Source organism: Bufo gargarizans, chromosome 2, assembly GCF_014858855.1.
Source record: "Bufo gargarizans isolate SCDJY-AF-19 chromosome 2, ASM1485885v1, whole genome shotgun sequence".
In the NCBI taxonomy this organism is placed as follows: domain Eukaryota; kingdom Metazoa; phylum Chordata; class Amphibia; order Anura; family Bufonidae; genus Bufo; species Bufo gargarizans.
Genome location: NC_058081.1, coordinates 69,927,879 through 69,950,976, shown reverse-complemented (window position 1 = coordinate 69,950,976; position 23,098 = coordinate 69,927,879). Strand labels below are relative to the sequence as shown.

The window sequence follows — 23,098 nt, the reverse complement described above, 5'->3', positions numbered from 1 at the left end:
TCAATGGATGTCGTATATCTGGACTTCTCCAAAGCATTTGACACTGTACCACATAAAAGGTTAGTATATAAAATGAGAATGCTCGGACTGGGAGAAAACGTCTGTAAGTGGGTAAGTAACTGGCTCAATGATAGAAAACAGAGGGTGGTTATTAATGGTAAATACTCAGATTGGGTCACTGTCACTAGTGGGGTACCTCAGGGGTCAGTATTGGGCCCTATTCTCTTCAATATATTTATTAATGATCTTGTAGAAGGCTTGCATAGTAAAGTATCAATTTTCGCAGATGACACTAAACTGTGTAAAGTAATTTACACTGATGAGGACAGTATACTACTGCAGAGGGATCTGGATAGATTGGAGGCTTGGGCAGATAAGTGGCAGATGGGGTTTAACACTGATAAATGTAAAGTTATGCACATGGGAAGGAAAAAATGCAAGTCACCCGTACATACTAAATGGTAAAACACTCGATAACACTGACATGGAAAAGGATCTAGGAATTTTAATAAACAGCAAACTAAGCTGCAAAAACCAGTGTCAGGCAGCTGCTGCCAAGGCCAACAAGATAATGGGTTGCATCAGAAGGGGCATAGATTCCCGTGATAAGAACATAGTCCTACCACTTTACAAATCGCTAGTCAGACCACACATGGAGTACTGTGTACAGTTCTGGGCTCCTGTGAACAATGCAGACATAGCAGAGCTGGAGAGGGTCCAGAGGAGGGCATCTAAAGTAATAACTGGAATGGGGCAACTACAGTACCCTGAAAGATTATCAAAATTAGGGTTATTCACTTTAGAAAAAAGACGACTGAGAGGAGATCTAATAACTATGTATAAATATATCAGGGGTCAGTACAGAGATCTATCCCATCAGCTATTTATCCCCAGGACTGTGACGAGGGGACATCCTCTGCGTCTGGAGGAAAGAAGGTTTGTACACAAACATAGAAAAGGATTCTTTACGGTAAGAGCAGTGAGACTATGGAACTCTCTGCCTGAGGAGGGGTTGATGGTGAGTACAATAAAGGAATTCAAGAGGGGCCTGGATGTATTTCTGGAGTGTAATAATATTACAGGCTATAGCTACTAGAGAGGGGTCGTTGATCCAGGGAGTTATTCTGATTGCCTGATTGGAGTCGGGAAGGAAGTTTATAGTCCCCTAAAGTGGAGAAAATTGGCTTCTACCTCACAGGGTTTTTTTTTTTTGCCTTCCTCTGGATCAACTTGCGGGATAACAGGCCGAACTGGATGGACAAATGTCTTTTTTCAGCCTTATGTACTATGATATGATACTTACAGCCCCGATCTGGAGGTTCTGAACATTCCTTGACCTCGGCTTCCATTTTATTCTGGTTTTGCTTATGGTTGGTTATTTGCTTGTTTGGTTACTACCCGGCCTGGTAGCTTACGTTTCTGTCTTAGTCTTTTGTTTTCTCCCACCTTGTTCCCTCCCTGTAGACCCCTGCTCGTACTTAAGCTTGGGACTGCCGTCCAGCTGCGCACCGTGGGTTAGGACGGACTGTGCAAGTAGGTGGGGATAGTGGAGTGGGTGGAGCCTAGGGCTGCACTGTCCCTATAGAACCGTGACATTCTGTGTTTAGAACCGCACCTGATTTGGGCTCAAAATCACTGACCAAACACTGACTGTGTTAATAAGCGATAAGGGTGGCTGCACATGGTGCAGATTTGTGTGCAGAAAATACGCATGAAATCCCTACCAAAATGCCCAAAGCTGCACTATTTACTTTGTTTTTGTGGTGTTTTTGCCACTTTGTTGGTACTGTATTATGCTGCAGATTATGTGCGGTGAAAATACGTGCATCATTTGCAGACACCATAAGGGCTCATTCACACGAAAATAAGGGCTCCGTGCCTGTGCTGCAGACCTTTGCCCATTTGTCCATTAACTCCTTTGCATTATCAACTACAGTATTAAAGGGGTGGTCCGGCCTTTTTCTATTGATGAGCTATCCTCAGGATGGGACATCAATATCGGATTGACTGGGATCCGACAGCCGGCACCCCCACCGATCAGCTGTATGAGGAGACGCAGTGCGCACGTGCCATCTCCATTCACTCTTCCTCTCACTCCCTTCTCTCTTCCCATAGACATACAGCAGAGAGTAGGATGAGTGACGGCACGTGCACACCGTGCGCGCCGTCTCCTCAAACAGCTGATCTGACCCCCGCCGATCTGATATTGATGACTTATCGTGAGGATAGGTCATCAATATCAAAAGCCTGGACAACCCCTTTAATTCAGTCAGTCACTGCACCCCTGCCCACCTTTTGGAAAAGTGGTGAAGGTGTTGGAATAAGCTAAAAGTCGCAAATATTGCCACAAAACGGCACTTGCAAAAAAAAGTGCAACTTTTCTACCCCAAAAATGCCATAAAATGTTCAGAACCTCCAGATCGGGGCTGTAAGTCTATGGGAATTATTAAATGCTTTATTAAACCATTTTTTTTGTCGTGTTTTCTTCACTTGCATTTTTTATTGCGCCAGTGGCATTTTTTTTAAATGGCAGTCTGCTTGAGTTATGACATTTTTTGCTTCAATTTCTGACATTTTTGTGCTATAGACATCCATTGTTTTTGGTACTGCTTAAAAAAAAGCATATGTCAATGTGTGTTGTGTTTCTGCATTATGTGTTTTTTTTAACCGTGGCTTTTTCCATACTGATCAACAGAGGGGGGAACATACTTTCCTGTAAGAAAATGACTGACTTTAAAAACAAAACATAAAAGCGAGTTCTAAAAAAACAACGCAAAAAAAAAAAAAGAAAACTGAAAAACGTGCATGCTGGAGGACTTGCAAAGTGAATGAAGTTGCCCTTTAAATCTAGCACACACCAATACAGAATAATTGAACACAAAGAATCAGACGTCAGTAACTTACTGTATTTTCTCACTCTGTTCGGTCTGCGCATAATGTTACCACGTAATGTACTGTTACAACGTAACGTATTTGTATCAAATTTTAACTCTTTGCGGAGAGTGTTGGAGGCAGGCTCCACCGTGACATGGACGTTCTCATCAGGATAGGTGGTAATGAAACAGCCCGGTTGCTCCGCTGACTCGATTGAATACTCTTTGCTGTTGACATTACTGAGGTAGAAGAAAAACTCTTTGGTCTCATCGAAATCAAGACTCTTCTGTCCTAATGGCTGAATGAGAATGAGAAATGGTTAGCTCAATGGACAAGGAAAAAATCTGTGTATTAATAATCTTGTCTCTAGTGTAAGAAGTGGTAAGGATTACGGGTGGGCGATGGGGGTATCATGGTGGGTTCACAACCTTACTGAAAATCGCCAGCACAGTAGAACGGGCACATGGCGGTGAAACAGTCTGTCAGTGATAATTTGGGCACAGGTTGACGGTCCTACTCACAGATGGAAATGGTGCCAAAGGAGGGTATGGCGCCATGGGGCTTTCCACCCAGACTCGGTGTCTGGTGATCTCTCCACCTGATGTACATCTAGCCCTGGGGTCACACACAGCTTTTAGTACTATCACTCCTACCAGTTTCTCAGCTGCTCTCTATCTGCGGGGAGACCCATCTCTTCACCCAATGGACGCTCTCCATTCACCTATGGCCTCTGCTCCATTGCAGTGCTTGACTCAAGCACAACCCGGCCTTGCACAGGGGAAGTTACTAGTATGGGTATACACCCCCTCCAAGACCAAGGCGGGCAGCCCCTTATAAACACAGATTACTCTGCCCACGTGAGAAGCATGGTGCCCCCACCCCTATGTGTTCTCATTAACAGGCCTAACCATGTTCACAACCAGACTTTAAGGCCTAGTTCACACGAACGTATTTTCTTTCCGTGTCTGTTCTGTTTTTTTTTGCGGACTGTATACGGAACCATTCATTTCATTGGGTCCGCAAAAGAACGGAAGGTACTCTGTGTGCATTCCGTTTCCGTATTTCCGTTCCGCAAAAAAATAATTATATTCTTGTCCGAATAGTACTGTTCTATTAGGGGCCAGCTGTTCCGTTCCGCAAAATACGGAATGCACACAGATGTCATCGGTATTGTTTGCAGATTTGTTTTTAGCGGACCGCAAAATACATACGGTCGTGTGCAAGAGGCCTAATACTGATGACCTATCCTCAGGAAAGGTCATCAGTTTATGATTGGTGGGGGTCCGACACCTGGGACCCCCGACAGTCAGCTGTTTGAGAAGGCAGTATTGCTCGCAGTAGCGCCACAGCCGTTTCTCACTTTTCCCTAGGCCTAGGCCAGTGATGTCACATTCATGTGAAAGGGGCTGAGCTGTGATATCAAGCACATCCGCTATACAATGTACGGCGCTGTGCTTGGTGAGCTGAGAGAATGCCGCGCACTAGTGCAAGCGCCAGTGCATTCTCAAACAGCTGATCGGTGGGGGTCCCAGGTGACGGACCCCACACCAATCAGATACTGATGACCTATCCAGAGGTTACGGTTATTACTGTACAATCTTATGCAATATTTTGCATTTAACCAGAGGAGAACATTTTTGTCTTGGAGTATGTTCACATGAGGGATTTAGAAAACACGCTGAAAAAACACACAGATTTTCTGTGCGGTTTTATTGGAGCGTTTTTTTCGCTTCCAATTCATTTCAATGGGAGAATTAGCGTGGATTCTGCTCAAAGACCTCATTGAGATATGCATTTCAACCCTATTGCACACCATGTTGCTAGCCACATAATTCCGTTATACTGTTCCTTTATAGCAGAGTTATAACGGAATATAACAGACTTTAAGGATGGAATGCAAAACTGAACCCTTTAGGCCCCTTTCACACGGGCGAGTTTTCCACGCGGGTGCAATGCGTGAGGTGAACGCATTGCACCTGCACTAAATCCGGACCCATTCATTTCTATGGGGCTGTGCACATGAGCAGTATTTTCACGTGTCACTTGTGCGTTTGAGTGAAAATCGCAGCATGCTCCTCTTTGTGCGTTTTTGACGCAACGCAGGCCCCAATCACGGTTGCTAGGAGACGATCCGGATGGGGACCCGATCATTATTATTTTCCCTTATAAGATGGTTATAAGGGAAAATAATAGCATTCTTAATACAGAATAATAGAGCTGGAGGGGTTAAAAAAAATTATAATAATTTAACTCACCTTAATCCACTTGTTCGCGGAGCCCGGCTTCTCTTCTGTCTTCATCTTTGCTGTGCAGTAGGAAAAGGACCTGTGGTGACATCACTGCACTCATCACATGGTCCGTCACATGACCCATGTGATGGACCATGTGATGAGCGCAGTGACGTCATCAAAGGTCCTTTACCTACTGCAAAGGAAAGATGAAGACAGAAGAGAAGCCGGGCTGCGCGAACAAGTGGATTAAGGTGAGTTAAATTCATTTTTTTTTTTTTTACCCCTCCAGCCCTAATTTACTATGCATTCTGTATTAAGAATGCTATTATTTATATAATAATACAATCTACACAACACCTAACCCAAACCCGAACTTTTGTTTAGAAGTTCGGGTTTGTGTACCAAACATGCCGAATTTTTCTCACGCACGTGCAAAACGCATTAAAATGTTTTGCACTCACACGGAAAAATCGCGCATTTTCCTGCAACGCACCCGCATCTTATCCGGCCCTAAAACATGATGCCCATGTGAAAGAGGCCTTAGAGGCATTCCGTTTTGCTCCGTCCTAATACATTTCTATGGGCACAAATAACTGTTCCATTTTGTTCCGTTATGCATGACAGAAAATAATTCCTTTTTTTTCCATCATACATAACAGAACCATTATTTGTATCCATAGAAATGTATTAGGATGAAGCAAAACGGAATGCCTCTAAAGGGTTCTGTTTTGATTCCGTCCTTAACCCCTTTTTGACTGCCCAATCTGCACATGCCCTGGGCAGATGGCACGTATATAGACATGCAGGCAGCTCTTTAATCCGAGCACTGATCAGCAATCTAGCAGGAGCAGGTCGGGTCCCGGCTGACAGACACAGCAGGGACCCTGAGGAGAAGACCAGAACGGTTTATTACCGCTTCTGCCTTCTTCTGTGCCGGCAGCAAATCTCTGCACCAGTGCATGGGGGAGAGCAGGCCGAGCCGTTTCCTCTGTTAGTCCCGGCGGTCACATGACCGCCAGGAGTGTCTGGGGCAGGGACAGGAGCAGAGCTGCAGAGTCTAGGGAGACCCTGATCAGCTCTGCCTGTGTCTCATGCCCCCACAGGGGGCTGTCTTCCCCTGTAACTGAGGCTCCTGTGGATGTCCCAGTAACAGTGGAAACAGTGGAAAAAAAGTGGAAAAAAAAGTCAGTGTCCTCCAGCGGTCTTTTAACCACCTCAGCTCCCCTAGCTTAAACACCCTTAATGACCAGACCACTTTTTACAATTCTGCACTACACTACTTTTACAGTTTATTGCTCGGTCATCCAACTTACCACCCAAATGAATTTTATCTCCTTTTCTTCTCACTAATAGAGCTTTCATTTGGTGGTATTTCATTGCTGCTTACATTTTTACTTTTTTTTGTTATTAATCGAAATTTACCTAAATTTTTGCAAAAAAAATTACATTTTTCACTTTTTAGTTGTAATTTAAAAAAAAAAAAATAGATTTCTATATATAAATGTTTCTCTAAATGTATTGTTCTACATGTCTTTGATAAAAAAAAATGTTTGGGTAAAAAAAAAAAGGGTTTGGGTAAAACTTATAGCGTTTACAAACTATGGTACAAAAATGTGAATTTCCGCTTTTTGAAGCAGCTCTGACTTTCTGAGCACCTGTCATGTTTCCTGAGGTTCTACAATGCCCAAACAGTAGAAAACCCCCACAAATGACCCCACACATTTCGGAAAGTAGACACCCTAAGGTATTCGCTGATGGGCATAGTCAGTTCATGGAAGTTTTTATTTTTTGTCACAAGTTAGCGGAAAATTATGCATTTTTTTTCCTTACAAAGTCTCATATTCCACTAACTTGTGACAAAAAATAAAAACTTCCATGAACTCAATATGCCCATCACGAAATACCTTGGGGTGTCTTCTTTCCAAAATGGGGTCACTTGTGGGGTAGTTATACTGCCCTGGCATTTTAGGGGCCCTAATGTGTGAGAAGTAGTTTGAAATAAAAATGTGTAAAAAATGCCTTGTGAAATCCTAAAGGTGCTCTTTGGAATGTGGGCCCCTTTGCCAACCTAGGCTGCAAAAAAGTGTCACACATGTGGTATCGCCATACTCAGGAGAAGTTGGGCAATGTATTTTGGGGTGTCTTTTTACATATACCCGTGCTGGGTGAGAGAAATATCTCGGTCAAATGCCAACTTTGTATAAAAAAATTGGAAAAGTTGTCTTTTGCTGAGATATTTCTCTCACCTAGCATGGGTATATGTAAAATGACACCCCAAAAGTACGGCGATACCACATGTCTGACACTTTTTTGCAGCCTAGGTGGGCAAAGGGGCCTACATTCCAAAGAGCACCTTTAGGATTTCACAGGACATTTTGTACACATTTTGATTTCAAACTACTTCTCACGCATTAGGGCCCCTAAAATGCCAGGGCAGTATAACTACCCCACAAGTGACCCCATTTTGGAAAGAAGACACCCCAAGGTATTTCGTGATGGGCATAGTGAGTTCATGGAAGTTTTTATTTTTTGTCACAAGTTAGTGGAATATGAGACTTTGTAAGAAAAAAAAAAATAATCATCATTTTCCGCTAACTTGCGACAAAAAATAAAAGATTCTAGGAACTCGCTATGCCCCTTACGGAATACCTTGGGGTGTCTTCTTTCCAAAATGATATTTATCTCACCCAGCACGGGTATATGTAAAATGACACCCCAAAACACATTGCCCAACTTTTTGGGTGATACCACATGTGTGCCACTTTTTTGCAGCCTAGATGCGCAAAGGGGCCCAAATTCCTTTTAGGAGGGCATTTTAGACATTTGGATCCCAGACTTCTTCTCACGCATTAGGGCCCCTAAACTGCCAGGGCAGTATAAATACCCCACATGTGACCCCATTTTGGAAAGAAGACACCCCAAGGTATTCATTGAGGGGCATGGCGAGTTCATAGGAAAAAAAAATTTTGGGCACAAGTTAGCAGAAATTGATTTTTTTTGTTTTTTCTCACAAAGTCTCCCTTTCCGCTAACTTGGGACAAAAATTTCAATCTTTCATGGACTCAATATGCCCCTCAGCGAATACCTTGGGGTGTCTTCTTTCCAAAATGGGATCATTTGTGGGGTGTTTGTACTGCCCTGGCATTTGAGGGTCTCCGCAATCATTACATGTATGGCCAGCATTAGGAGTTTCTGCTATTCTCCTTATATTGAGCATACAGGTAATGAGATTTTTTTTTCCGTTCAGCCTCTGGGCTGAAAGAAAAAATGAACGGCACAGATTTCTTCATTCGCATTGATCAATGTGGATGAAAAAATCTCTGCCCAAAAAATAGAGGGGAAAGGCATCTTCCAGGACATAGGAGCTCCGCCCAACATCCATACCCACTTAGCTCGTATGCCCTGGCAAACCCGATTTCTCCATTCACATCAATCGATGTGGATGAATAAATCATTGCCAAGATTTTTTTAGATTTTTTTTATATACAAAGTGTTTGCCAAAGCATATGAACACCGCGGCCCCCTCAGCTCATATGCCTCGGCAAACGTATCTTTTACTGCAGAGGAGAAATCTCGTCTTGCAGCGCCGCACACACCGACTTTTGTGTAATCTGACAGCAGCGCAATGCTTCTGTCAGAATGCACATCAGTGCTGCAGCTAGTCGATCGGTCGGTCCACCTGGAAGGTAAAAAAAAAAAGGAAAAACCAGGCCGCAACGCAATAAATGTATTAACTTTATAATAATTTAACTTTTTGAACAGAATGTTAACTTTTTTGCTTACTATTGTTTTTTTTTGTTTTTTTTTTACCTTTTATTGGACAAACCTCTCCTTCCCCATGGGACAATTTGCAAAGCGCAAATCACCCAGAGATGTGGCGAAGTACATTATGCACTTTGTCCCAGGTGAAAGGAGAGGTTTGCAGCAGCTCTGTGTGAATGGGCCCTAATAGCCCTGTGTGCCTGTCCTGTGAGATGCAATCCCTATGCTAAGTGTACCTGTGTGTGGTACTTCTGGAAACACTCCCCTAAGCATAGGGCAGGGTGATCAGGGCAGTCAGGACAGAAATAGCGGGTGTCCCGCCTTATTCCACTCCTGCTACAGACACGACATCTTTTTCGGGGTGACGGTTGGGTTGAGGTACCAGCAACGACATTGGGGAAATGTCGCTCGTGTAGACGGCTCATTACACTGGTGGATGGGGCCACGGAGCCTCCTGGATACAGGAGGTTCTCGATGATCTCTTCCTGAAATTTGAGGAAGGATCCTGTTCTCCCAGCCTTACTGTAGAGAACAAAAATATTATATACAGCCAATTGAATTAAATATACAGACACCTTCCTATACCAGCGTCTGGTGCGTCGGGAAACTAAATAAGGAGCCAACATCTGGTCATTGAAGTCCACCCCTCCCATGAGCAAATTATAGTCGTGGACACAGAGGGGCTTTTCAATGACACTGGTTGCTCGTTCAATTCTTATTGTCGCGTATGTGTGAATAGAGGAGAGCTTGTCTCTCCATTTCACCGCGAGCAGTTCTTCATTACACAAGGCAGCCCTCTCCCCCCTTGCAAGACGGGTGGTAACAAGCCATTGGGGGAAGCCCCGGCGACTAGGTCGCGCGGTGCCACAGCAGCCAATCTGTTCTAGGAACAAATGCCTGAAAAGGGGCACACTTGTGTAGAAATTGTCCACATAAAGATGGTACCCCTTGCCAAATAAGGGTGACGCCAAGTCCCAGACTGTCTTCCCACTGCTCCCCAGGTAGTCAGGGCAACCGACCGGCTCCAGGGTCTGATCTTTACCCTCATAGATCCGAAATTTGTGGGTATAGCCTGTGGCCCTTTCACAGAGCTTATACAATTTGACCCCATACCGGGCGCGCTTGCTTGGGATGTATTGTTTGAAGCCAAGGCGCCCCCGGTAAAATGTATAAGGGACTCGTCTACGCAGATGTTTTGCTCAGGGGTATACAAATCTGCAAATTTGTTGTTGAAGTGGTCTATGAGGGGCCGAATTTTGTGGAGCCGGTCAAAAGCTGGGTGGCCTCTGGGACGGGAGGTGGTGTTGTCGCTAAAGTGCAGGAAACGCAGGATCGTGCCCTGGACATGGCAGCAGAGAACATGGGCATGTGATGAATTGGGTTCGTGGACCAATATAACCGCAATTCATGCTTTTTGGTTAGACCCATGTTGAGGAGAAGGCCCAGAAATTTTTTTAATTCGGAAACTTGGACAGGTTTCCACCGGAAAGGCTGGGCATAATAGCTTCCCGGGTTGGCGGCTATAAATTGAGTGGCATACCGATTTGTTTCTGCCACGACTATGTCCAAGAGCTCCGCAGTCAAGAACAGCTAAAAAAATCCCAGGGCCGAACCGATCTGAGCTGTCTCAACCTGAACTCCAGACTGGGCGGTGAAAGGGGGAACTAATGGTTCCCCCTGACGTTGGGGACTGCCAATCAGGGTTTGCCAGCACCTCAGGGACTCTAGGGGCTCTACGGGCCTGTCTGTGCGGTGGCTGCGGCGGGGTAACTATTGCACGTGCCACCGTAACAGCTTCAACTGCCCTTCTGGTGCTCGCCACTTCACCATGTTGTACGGCAGTGCTGGTACTAGGTCCAGGGTGGGCTGCGCTGCTGGTGTATGCCTCACCACGTAATCCGACAGTGCCAGCCCCACTCTGCTGTCCTTGAAGCGGATCCTGCGCAACCTGTGGTGTAGCAACACGGGGCCGGGTACGCTTGTTGGTATCAGGGACCTCAACCTTTCTACAGGTTCATATTCTGACCCGCTGGATTCGTCAGATGAGGGTTCTCAGTCCTCATCCGACTGGGTCAGAAGCCTGTAGGCCTCTTCAGAAGAATACCCCTTGTTTGACATTTGGACTACTAAATTTAGGGGGTATTCCCTGAGACTACCCAAGAAAAAAAGCAAGCCTGTCTTACAAATGGGAGGCTAGCGAAGTACCGGAGGCCGCTGCGATTGATAAAAAATATCAAAACTGATTTTTTTATCGCCGCAGCGCTTGTAAAGTAATTGTGCAGTGATCAAAAAAATATATATTTTTTGTCACTGCGGCGGGGCAGGCATGGGTGAATGTACGTGTGGGCGACCGATCAGGCCTGATCAAGCAAACACTAATACTATTATAGATCTGACTGTGATCAGTTTTGATCACTTACAGATACTATAAAAGTACAAATGCTGATTAGCGACATTAACTGGAGGCGGTTAATGACTTCCTGGGGGACATTATGTGCCAAAAATAAATTAAAATATAAGTTAAAAAAAATTAAAAAATGAAATGAAAATGCAGTCGCTAACAGAAACCGTCACCATAGTCGCCCGTTCTCTCAAACCTATACATGTTATATATGAAAACAATCATCACAAAATAGGGAACTCATTGCAATAATTAATTTTTGTGTCATTTTTAGGGTCCATTCACACATCCGTGTGTGTTTTGCAGATCCACGGATCCGCAAAACACGGACAGCGGCAATGTGCGTTCCACATTTTGCGGACCGCACATTGCCGGCACTAATAGAATATGCGTATTCTTGTCCGCAATTGCAGCCGCATGTGGGGCAGCCGCATGTGGATCACAGACCTATTCACTCGAATGAGGTCCGCCAACACATACAACGGTCCACATTGCAAAAAAGTAGTGCATGCACTACTTTTCTGCAGTGCGGAGGCACGGCCAGAAACACCACGGAAGCACTCCATAGTGCAGGGATGGCCAACCTGAGGCTCTCCAGCTGTTGCAAAACTTCAACTCCCAGCATGCCTAGACTGCCTACAGGTATCAGCCTACAGCAAAGCATGACGGGAGTTGTAGTTTTACAACAGCTGAAGAGCCACAGGTTGGCCAGCCCTGCATAGTGCTTCAGTGGGGTTTCCGATCCGTGCTTCCGCACCGCATCTCCCGTTTTCCAGACCCATTCAAGTGAAAGAGTCCGCATCCGTGAAGCGGGGTGCACACGGCGGTGCCCAGTGTATTGTGGACCCGACGTATGCGGGCCGCAATATGGCCACGACGGGGCAACGGCCGTGTTCATGAGCCCTAAACCTAAAAAAAGGAAAAGGAATCTCTAAAAATGATTTTGGTACTCAAACAAATAAATACATTTGTTGACAGTGGCATTTTAAAAAGTCGCAAACACAAGCAGTGGTGCACCTAGCCTTTCTGTTGCCTGAGGAGAAAACTGAAACGGCGCCCCTCCCCATGCCAATTTCTGAACCTAATCCCTTTGCCACAATGAAAGCGCTCATGCCCATGGCCCTTCTGGTGCCCCCCTCTTCCCGCTACCAGGTGCTGCCTGAGGCGACCTGGCCTCATTGGTGGTGCACCCCTGAACACAGGGTTTGCAGCTTTTTTTTTTTTTTCAGGCAGAAAACGGAATGATATGTATTAAGGCTGATTTCAGCCTGTATTTGTGGGCAGGGCGTAGTTCCCTATATATGCCTGCTAATGCCTTCCATCAGGTGGTGGGTCTCACTTACCCCCGTGGGAGGAGCCACATCTTCCTGACGGCACGTGCAAGCATCACGGTTGTTCCAAGTTTCGGTTCACTACACGGTATAGTGCAATACTTTGCGTTTCTGGTCCGTCACCAGGTAAGTACTTGTCCAATGGAGCGCACTGCATACTTGCAGCCACGGGTCGGTCTCCCCTTCTCGCAGATGGCGTGCGGTTCACGGTGGAACGCACACGTGACCGCCGGGCCTCCTCAGGCGTCTGTTTTTCTTTAGTGCGATTCGCTGCACAGCGCTTCGTTCCTGAGAGAGGTCTTCGTCTCAGGTAAGTCCCTGGAGCATGGTGCTCCTGTATGTTCACGGCCGGCAGCAGCGCTCCCCTCAAATCGTCCTGCGGTCCAAGGGGGAACGCACATACTTCCGCCCGCCTCCTTCAGTCACTTCCGGCAGAGCGCAGATCGTCCCTTACACACATACCTGCAGGAGCCGCACCGGAGACCATACTTCGATAGCATGAGGTACAGCTGTAAGACTGAAGCGGGTGGCGCTGGATTCCTGGTCTCACATCAGGGTCTTGTCTGTTGCTCCCATGGCGACACGGCCAGACATGCAGAGGACGGGTCACCAACTCTCATGCGGCGATGTTCTGGTATGGTGCCGTTACTAGCTGGTCTCTTACTCACAGATATTCTTAGGCTATGTCATTTCTCCTGTTCAGATGGATGAGGTCTGAGAAGGGTTTTCGCCTCCAGCAAGGTCCATATCTGTGCCCCCACGCCCTGCAGTTGACCAGCTCACCCCACATGTCACTCCACAAAAAAAAAAAAAAAATCCCCAGCACATAGCCAGTTGAGTCATCCAGCCCATGCAGGCCAGGACGTTCATATTCAGGCGTCACCCCGCCAGCAAGCGCCGAGGGTCCGAGTTTCACTTGGTAGTCGCACTTTTCACTCACGGCAGGCTGGGAGGTTTCGTCATATCTCACCTAGATTGCACAGGCCAAGGTCAGTTTTTGTAGGTCACCTGGATCGTCCAGGCCAAGTCTATGCCGCATGTTACCTGGATCGCCCAGGCATGTTTAATGTGTTACGCCACCTGGTTCGTCCAGGCATAGTCTAATGTTATATGTCACCTGGATCGTCCAGGAAATGTTTTATGTGCGTATCACCTGGATCATCCAGGCCTAGTCTAATGTTGTATGTCACCTGGATCGTCCGGGCCGCGTCTCATGTTGTATGTTACCTGGATCATCCAGGCCTAGTCCAATGTTTGTATGTCACCTGGATCGTCCAGGCATGTTCAGTATGGTATGTCACCTGGATCGTCCAGGCCTAGCCTCAATGTTGTTTGTTACCTGGATCGTCCAGGCCTAGTCTAATGTTGTATGTTACCTGGATCGTCCAGGCCTAGTCAGGGCCGGTGCTACCATAAGGCAGACCAAGCGGCCGCCTTAGGGCGCACCCTGGGGGAGGGCGGAAAAATGAGACATGGAGGGGGAGAAATGTGACATGGGGGTCTGATGGCTGACATTGGGGGCTGATGGCTGGGGGATGATGTCTGACATGGGGTTCTGATCTGAGGTCTGATTAACATTGGGGGTCTGATTGGGGCTGTGAGCTGAGGTCTGATTAACATTGGGGGTCTGATTGCTGGTCTGACCTGAGGTGTAATGGAAAATATTTTTTTCTTATTATCCTCCTCTAAAACCTAGGTGTGTCTTAGAGGGCGAAAAATATGGTCCTTAAACCAGCCATTGTCTGAACCAGAGAGAAGATACCAGGACCACAGAGAGGAGAAGCATGGGGGGGGGGGGGCGCCAAAATGTAGCTTTGCTTGTGTTGGCAAAAATCCTTGCACCGGCCCTGGGCCTAGTCTAATGTTGTATGTTACCTGGATCGTCCAGGCATGTTCAATGTGGTATGTCACCTGGATCGTCCAGGCCTAGCCTCAATGTTGTTTGTTACCTGGATCGTCCAGGCCTAGTCTAATGTTGTATGTTACCTGGATCGTCCAGGCATGTTCAATGTGGTATGTTACCTGGATCGCCCAGGCATGTTCAATGTGGTATGTCACCTGGATCGTCCAGGCCTAGCCTCAATGTTGTTTGTTACCTAGATCGTCCAGGCCTAGTCTAATGTTGTTTGTCACCTGGATCGTCCAGGCCTAGTCTAATGTTGTTTGTCACCTGGATCGTCCAGGCCTAGTCTAATGTTGTTTGTCACCTGGATCGTCTAGGCCTAGTCTAATGTTGTTTGTCACCTGGATCGTCCAGGCCTAGTCTAATGTTGTATGTCACCTGGATCGTCCAGGCCTAGTCTAATGTTGTATGTCACCTGGATCGTCCAGGCCCTGGTCTATTGTATGTCACCTGGATCGTCCAGGCCAAGTTCAATGTTGTATGTCACCTGGATCATCTAGGCATGTTCAATATCGCGTGTCACCTGGATCATGGAGGTTGGGTCATTCAGGCTGGGTCTGGCGTTCCATGTCACCTGGTTCGTCTGGTCCAAGGTCGATGTGGTCACATGGATCGCTCAGTTTCAGCTGTCACTGGTGACATGTCACATCATTTGTTCTTTCTGGGTTTCCAGGTTGAGTCAAATGTTGAGTGATAACTGGACCTTCATGCTTAGTAATCCGGATCGTTCTTCTATTTTTTCAAACCAGGCCATCAAGGCAGCCCTTAGGGGAATTCAGAAAACCGCCAAACAAACTCCCTCCCGCAGACAACCGGTGTCCACCAAGCTGTTCAGGGATCTGTCTTCCGCGCTAGACGGCTACCCTTTTGGGCCCTTGACCAGCACGTTAACACAAGCAGCCATGTTTTAAGTTTTACGGCTTTCTCCGACCAGGAGAATTCACCGGCAGCTCCCCGGGGCACGGCTGTCTACGCAAAGACCAGCTGTCGTGGCATAATGACCATTTCGTACTCAGCCTACCACTGACCAAAACAAGCCAAACAGGGTCACCCACGGAGATTAAATATTTCCCTACCCAAAACAACTGGTGCCCGGTCCGGATCCTTAACAAATTATTATCCCTGTTACAGTCTGCGCCTCCTGACAGTCCTCTCCTGCCCTTCAAAGATAAACCCCTCTCTTCACATCAATTCACGTCCCATATCCGTTCGCTAACGGCAGGCCTTGGGTATGACCCAGGCGCCATCTTGGGTCACTCATTCCGCATCGGAGCGGCTTCGTCAGCATCAAAACACCAAGTCCCTGCTCATGTCATCCGTTCCATGGGGCGCTGGAGATCTTCTTGTTTCAATAGATACATCCCGAATCCACACAGGGAAATATCCCAGGCTTTTCAGTCATCGGCGTTATAGGTCATGCGGGGTGGTAGCATACAAATAAACCGGTTTACACGACACAGTGTACTTGTCTTTTTGCCCTCTCCAGGCCTACCCACGCCCGTGGCTCCCGGCACAACTCAGCCATAGTTTAGGTTTGGCATGCCTTACCCACGTCCAAGACGCTTTCAGCCCTGCCCATAAGTATTAAGGCTGATTTCAGCCTGTATTTGTGGGCAGGGCGTAGCTCCCTATATATGCCTGCTAATGCCTTCCATCAGGTGGTGGGTCTCACTTACCCCTCCCTCCCACCCCTCTTCTCACACACTCCAATAGGGTACGCCCTCTCCAGGCCTACCCACGCCCGTGGCTCCCGGCACAACTCAGCCATAGTTTAGGTTTGGCATGCCTTACCCACGTCCAAGACGCTTTCAGCCCTGCCCATAAATAATATATATGGAGCACGGCGCAAGTCAGACAGATGAGGATTTATGAATATATAACAAAAAAAACAACTCACCAACACTTTGAGCTGCTTGTCTGGGTTAGGTTTATATGATAGATACAGGTCCTTGTCTTTGACTTGTAGGGTGATAACACACCTGTTTTCTCTTGGCTCTTGGAAAGTGATCTTGAATTTTGGTGCTAGGATAGTAAATGTAGAAAATGTTTGTACCATGTAAACAGTATGAAAATATGGATCGCGATAATAGTATCATACATAAATGTGCAATCCTAAAAAAATAACATGATTTCATTATCTAGGAAAGTGGCATCATAGATTACACCAAGGTGCTGACTGCAGTCTCTGATCGGGTCACTGGGTCCTCTAATCAAGGAGGGAAGATCCCTTTGATCATGCTGTGGTCACAAACTGTGGCACTCAAAGGGTTATATGGCTGGGATCAGAGCTACCCCGATCCCAACCATAATCAGGTGTATGCTCTAAGATCAGGAACTGTTAGTAACAGCTCGTCCTTAGAGCAGGGGCACTGCGGGAAGCGCTCACTGATCTCTACAGTGATGCCAAAAGATGCCACTGTAGGCGTAGTACCTGCACCATTAACCATCAAAAGACAGCCTGCGGTTGCTAAAAAGGACCTTTCACCTCTCCTGACATGCCTATTTTAATAGCTTCATCCATTCCCCATGTAATAACAATCCTGGAACATCTATTCTTATGGCTCTATGTTGTGCCATTCCTTTATTATTCCTGCTAGAAGTTATGAATAAATTGCTAGCAGTCTGCAGTAAGGGTACAGAGGGGTGGTAACCAGTTGGGGGGTGTGTCCCTGCACAGTCTGACTCTATCCAATCAATACTGCCATGTGTGTAGGGACACACCCCTTGTGGCAGGTGCAGCACTATGAAGTGCCTTTTGCGCTGTGGCATTAGAAGATTTCTGATATCTCTGACTTTTTAGTCTAACCAGACTGTCTATTACTCTGTAATTCCTCTAGCGACGTTCTAGAGCACACCAAGTTCTTGAAATAACCTCTTTATTAACTTCAACTTTTCTTCATATATAACACTGTCACCTCCACAGCAGTCCATGTACAAAACACGTGTTGAATAAAGTATCACAAATGGCGGTATGCATAAGATGGTGGTTCAACTATTCAATCTTGTCATTCAACATAAAATGGTGGATATATTTCTCTCTTCAGTATCTGTACTCTCACTTTTAGTTATTTAAGCACTTTATGATCTCTCTGAGAGGCATATCTGAGGTCTAATAGTTCTACTTGCTCAACTTGGTTTGCAGTTAGCAGTAACTATTTGCAGATTGGTTGAGTATGATCTGGTATGGTTGTATGCAATTTGGATTGCAATATAGAATTTTAATTTGTATGGAATTTGGTTGCAATTTGTAATTGGTTCAGTATATAGTTCTAATCACAATACTAACCATAGGCGTGCGCACTGGGTGTGTCGGGTGTGCCTGGGCACACCCTAATTAAGCCTGCTGGCCGGTGAATACACAATAGTACCAAAGGACCAGGAAGCGGTGAATGCTATGTACTTACCGCTTCCTGGTCCTCGGCTGTCGGCTGTGCAGGGCTGCGCACAGTGTGAGGCGCTTTGTGACATCACACTGTCTGCACCAGTTCAGAGCACAGCAGACAACAGGAGGAAGAGGATCGCGGGTGGCGAGGAGCGGCGGCGTCTAGGAGCAGAGAGTTTATTTATTTATTTTTATAAAAAAGGAGGCTGCCGGGGGCATAATGGAGGCTAATGAGAGGCATAATGGGGGATAATGAGGAATAAGGGCTGATACTGTTTTAAATACCTATTTTGGCCTCTCTGCTTCCATAAAAAACAGCTCTTTGTGGAGTGAATGAGTGTTCAGCTCCTCTCCTCTAGTGTAATGATTCTAGCAGCTCCTGCTAGGGGAATTTCCCACATAGGCTCTGTGTGAGGCTGGCTGTGATTGGTCAAAACTCCTGCTATGTGTGAGGCTGGCTGTGATTGGTCAAGACTCCTGCCCAGCAACAACAGTTTAACTCTATGCTTTCTATTGTGTCTGCTGTGTCATTGAGCTTACCTACATTCATATAATGAATCTTAAAGGCATATTATCTTTTCTTCTTCTATGAACACAAAATATAACTATTACATGACATCCAAAACTTGAAGTCACAGTAAATAACTCAGCTTTTTTCGTTAACACACTTACAAAGGAACTGTATTCACTTCTTCCGGACACATGACGTACCGGTACGGCATGTTGTCCCGGTACTTAAGGACACATGAGGTACCGGTATGTCATGTGTATTTATGATCACCGCCGCCGAGCGGGTGGTGATCGGAACAAGGTGCCTGCTCAAATCATCGAGCAGGCACCTTGGGTCAATGCGCGGGGGGGTCCCGTAACCCCCCATGTCGGCAATCGCTGCAAACCGCAGGTCAATTCAGACCTGCTGTTTGCGGCTTTTACAGATTGTGGCGGCGGGGATTGGCGGTGCCATCGGGTCCCCTTGCAGCTGTAGGGGGACCCGATGGCATGGAAGGCAGCGCGATGCCTTTCTTAGGCATCGGGGCTGCCTTTCGGTGACGAGCCTGTGAGATCCAGCCCCCTGGATCTCATAGGCAGGAAGCTGTATGAGTAATACACATTGTATTACTCATACAGCTAATGCATTCCAATACAGAAGTATTGGAATGCATTGTAAAGGGGATCAGACCCCCAAAAGTTGAAGTCCCAAAGTGGGACAAATAATTAAGTAAAAAAAAGTTAAAAAATAAAGTCCCCCCCAAAAAAAATTAAGTTTCAAGTAAAAATAATCAAAACGTAATTTTCCCCAAATAAAGTTTACAAAAATTGGTAAAAAATAGGGAAAAAAAAAGTTGACATATTAGGTATTGCCGCGTCTGTATCGACCAGGTCTAGAAAAATATCACATGAGCTAACCCCTCAGATGAACACCGTAAAAAATAAATAAACCTTTTTTTGTCACCATCACAAAAAGTGCAATAGCAACCAATCAAAAAGTCATATGCACCCCAAAATAGTCCCATCCTGCAAAAAATCATAAAAAAATGAAATCATTGTGTAAAACTTACATCAATAAAAAAAGTAGACATATTAGGTATCGCTGCGTCCGTAATAACTTGATCTATAAAAATATCACATTACCTAACCCCTAAGATGAGTACCGTAAAAAAATTAAAATAAAAAACGGTGTAAAAAAGCAATTTTTTGTCAACTTACATTACAAAAAGTGCAATAGCAAGCTATCAAAAAGTCATACGCACCCCAAAATAGTGCCAATCAAACCGTCCTTTCATCCCGCAAAAATATTACCCTACCCAAGATAATCGCCCAAAAACAGAAAAAACTATGGCTCTCAGACTATGAAAACACTAAAACATGATTATTTTTGTTTCAGAAATTAAATCATTGTGTAAAACTTACATAAATAAAAAAAAGTATACATATTAGGTATCACCGCATCCATAATAACTTGCTCTATAAAAATATCACATGACCTAACCTCTTATGTGAATACCGTAAAAAAAATGCAAAATAAAAGCAATTTTTTGTCACCTTGTATCACAAAAAGTGTAATACGCACCCCAAAATAGTGCCAATCAAACCGTCATCTCATCCCACAAAAAATATACCCTACCCAAGATAATCGCCCAAAAACTGAAAAAACTATGGTTCTCAGACTATGGAAACACTAAAACATTATTTTTTTTGTCAAATAAAAAATGAAATTGTTGTATAAAACTTACATAAATAAAAAAAGTTTACATATTAGTTATCACCGCATCCGTGACAACCTGGTCTATAAAAATACCACATGATCTAACCTGTCAGATGAATGTTGTAAATAACAAAAAATAAAAACTGTGCCAAAACAGATATTTCTTGTTACCTTGCCTCACAGAAACTGTAATATAGAGCAACCAAAACTCATATGTACTCTAAACTAGTACCAACGAAACTGCCACCCTATCCTGTAGTTTCTAAAATGGGGTCACTTTTTTGGAGTTTCTACTCTAGGAGTGCATCAGGGGGGTTTCAAATGGGACATGGTGTCAAAAAACCAGTCCAGCAAATTCTTCCTTCCAAAAACCGTATGGCATTTGTTTCCTTCTGCGCCTTGCCGTGTGCCCGTACAGCGGTTTACGACCACATATGGGGTGTTTCTGTAAACTACAGAATCAGAACCATAAATATTGAGTTTTGTTTGGCTGTTAACCCTTGCTTTGTAACTGGAAAAAAAAATATTAAAATGGAAAATCTGCCAAAAAAGTTAAATTATTTTAATTGTATCTCTATTTTCCATTAATTCTTGTGGAACACCTAAAGGGTTAACAACGTTTGTAAAATGAGTTTTGAATACCTCAAAGGGGTGTAGTTTCTCGAATGGGGTCACTTTTTTGAGTTTCTACTCTAGGGGTGCATCAGGGGGGCTTGTAACATCCCCAAAAAATAAAATGTAATTCCCAAAATGATCCAAACATGAAGTAGTCATATGGGGAATATAAAGTAATAACTATTTTTGTAGGTATTACTACGTATTATAGAAGTATAGAAATTGAAACTTCGAAATTTGATAATTTTTCAAAATTTTAGGCAAATTTTGTATTTTTTTATAAATAAAAATGATTTTTTTTACTCCATTTTACCAGTGTCATGAAGTACAATAATTGACGAAAAAAGCGATCTCAGAATGGCCTGGATAAGTCCAAGCGTTTCAAAGTTAGCACCACATAAAGTGACACTGGTCAGATTTTCAAAAAATTGCCTGGTCCTTAAGGTGAAAATGAGCCCGGTCCTTAAGGAGTTAAAGTTATTGGCAGGTCTAGCTGTATAAACATATAAGCTATACTAGCAACCTAGGACAGGTCTTAGCTGGCCAGCTATACCCCTAACTTGTTACTTCCCCTCTGTACCCTTACTGCAGACTGCTAGCAATTCATCCAGTAATAAAAGAATGCCACAACATAGAGACATAAGAATAGATGCTCCAGGCTTATTACATGGGGAATGCATGAAGATATTAAAACAGGTAGTTCAGGACTCTCAGGAGTGGTAAAAGGTCCTCTCTAAGGAATTAAAAGGCTCAGAGTGGCATTTTAAAAAAAAGGCGCACCTCTACTATCCCCAGCTGCTCACGTTCCGTCACTATCTAGGTTCTCTTTGGTTTCTGTTTCCTGTTACCTCTCGACAAACAGGAAATGCCGGCTCAGCCAATCACAGACTGTAACCGTGACCTTCCTCACAGACTGATTGGCTGAACAGGCATTTCCTGTGTGTTGAGAGGGACCAGGAAGCAGAGACCATCAGGGATCTAAGGAGTGACGGAACAGGAGCAGCAGAGGATCGATGAAGGTGAGTATGACTTATTATATTTTATTATATTTTGCACCTTCTAGAAAACAGTAAGGCCTCTTTTACATGGGCGTCATGTTTTAGGGCCGAATAAGATGCGGGTGCGTTTTAATGCGTTTTGCACGTGCGTGAGAAGAATCTACAAGTTTGGTACCCGAACCCGGACTTCTTCACAGGTTCGGGTTCGGGATCAGAGTTGTGTAGATTGTATTATTTTCCCTTATAACATGGCTATAAGGAAAAATAATAGCATTCTTAATACAGAATGCTTAGTAAATTAGGGCTGGAGGGGTTAAAAAAAAATTAAAATACCGTAATTTTAACTCACCTTAATCCACTTGTTCGCGCAGCCCGGCTTTTCTTCTGTCTTTTTTCTTCAGGACCTGGGTAAAGGACCTGTGGTGACATCACTGCGCTCATCACATGGTCCGTCACATGATCCATCACCATGATGATGGATCATGTGACGGACCATGTGATGAGCGCAGTGATGTCACCACAGGTCATTTTCCTCCTGCACAGCAAAGCAGAAAGAAGAGAAGCCGGGCTGCGAGAAAAAGTGGATTAAGGTGAGTTAAATTTTTTATTTTTATTTTTTAACCCCTCCAGCCCTATTTTACTAAGCATTCTGTATTAAGAATGCTATTATTTTCCCTTATAACCATGTTATAAGGGAAAATAATATAATGATCAGGTCCCCATCCCGATCATCTCCTAGCAACCATGCGTGAAAATCGCACCGCATCCGCACTTGCTTGCGGATGCTTGCGATTTTCACGCAGCTCCATTCATTTCTATGGCGCCTGCGTTGCGTGAAAAATGCACAAAGTAGAACATGCTGCGATTTTCACGCAACGCACAAGTGATGCCTGAAAATCACTGCTCATGTGCACAGCCCCATAGAAACGAATGGGTCCGGATTCAGTGCGGGTGCAATGCGTTCACCTCACGCATTGCACCCGCACGGAAATCTCGCCCGTGTGAAAGAGGCCTAAGGCGGGAAATAGCACTGATGACCTAGAAAAATATTCAATTGCCACTGTAAAGGCTTAAAAAAGACATGCAGTCCATACCTGTGTTAGATTGCTGCATCGACTTTGCCCGCACACTTTCACCACTTATGACAAAATATTTATGTGAAGTATCTTGAATGGAGGTGGCATCATTTGAGAAACGTTCAAGGAAACGGCTATCTTCAATATGTGTGATATCTGAAAATAAACACACGTGATCATGACTTTGTCAAATGAGAGGGATCTGGATGGATTGGAGGCTTGGGCAGATAAGTGGCAGATGAGGTTTAACACTGATAAATGTAAAGTTATGCACATGGGAAGGAAAAATGCAAGTCACCCGTACATACTAACTGGTAAA

At 44.9% G+C, this 23,098-nt stretch overlaps 1 protein-coding gene across 1 annotated transcript in view; it reads right to left on the bottom strand.

The window, feature by feature from the left end:
• Positions 1-23,098, bottom strand: part of LOC122929573 — a 42,107-nt gene that overhangs the window by 4,126 nt on the left and 14,883 nt on the right. Inside the window, exons 3-5 of the mRNA XM_044283195.1 lie at positions 22,798-22,935; positions 16,400-16,524; positions 2,905-3,172 (exon numbers count right to left, since the gene is read on the bottom strand). Of these exons, the coding sequence (XP_044139130.1) occupies positions 2,905-3,172; positions 16,400-16,524; positions 22,798-22,935 (531 nt within the window). The remainder of the gene's footprint in view (positions 1-2,904; positions 3,173-16,399; positions 16,525-22,797; positions 22,936-23,098) is intronic.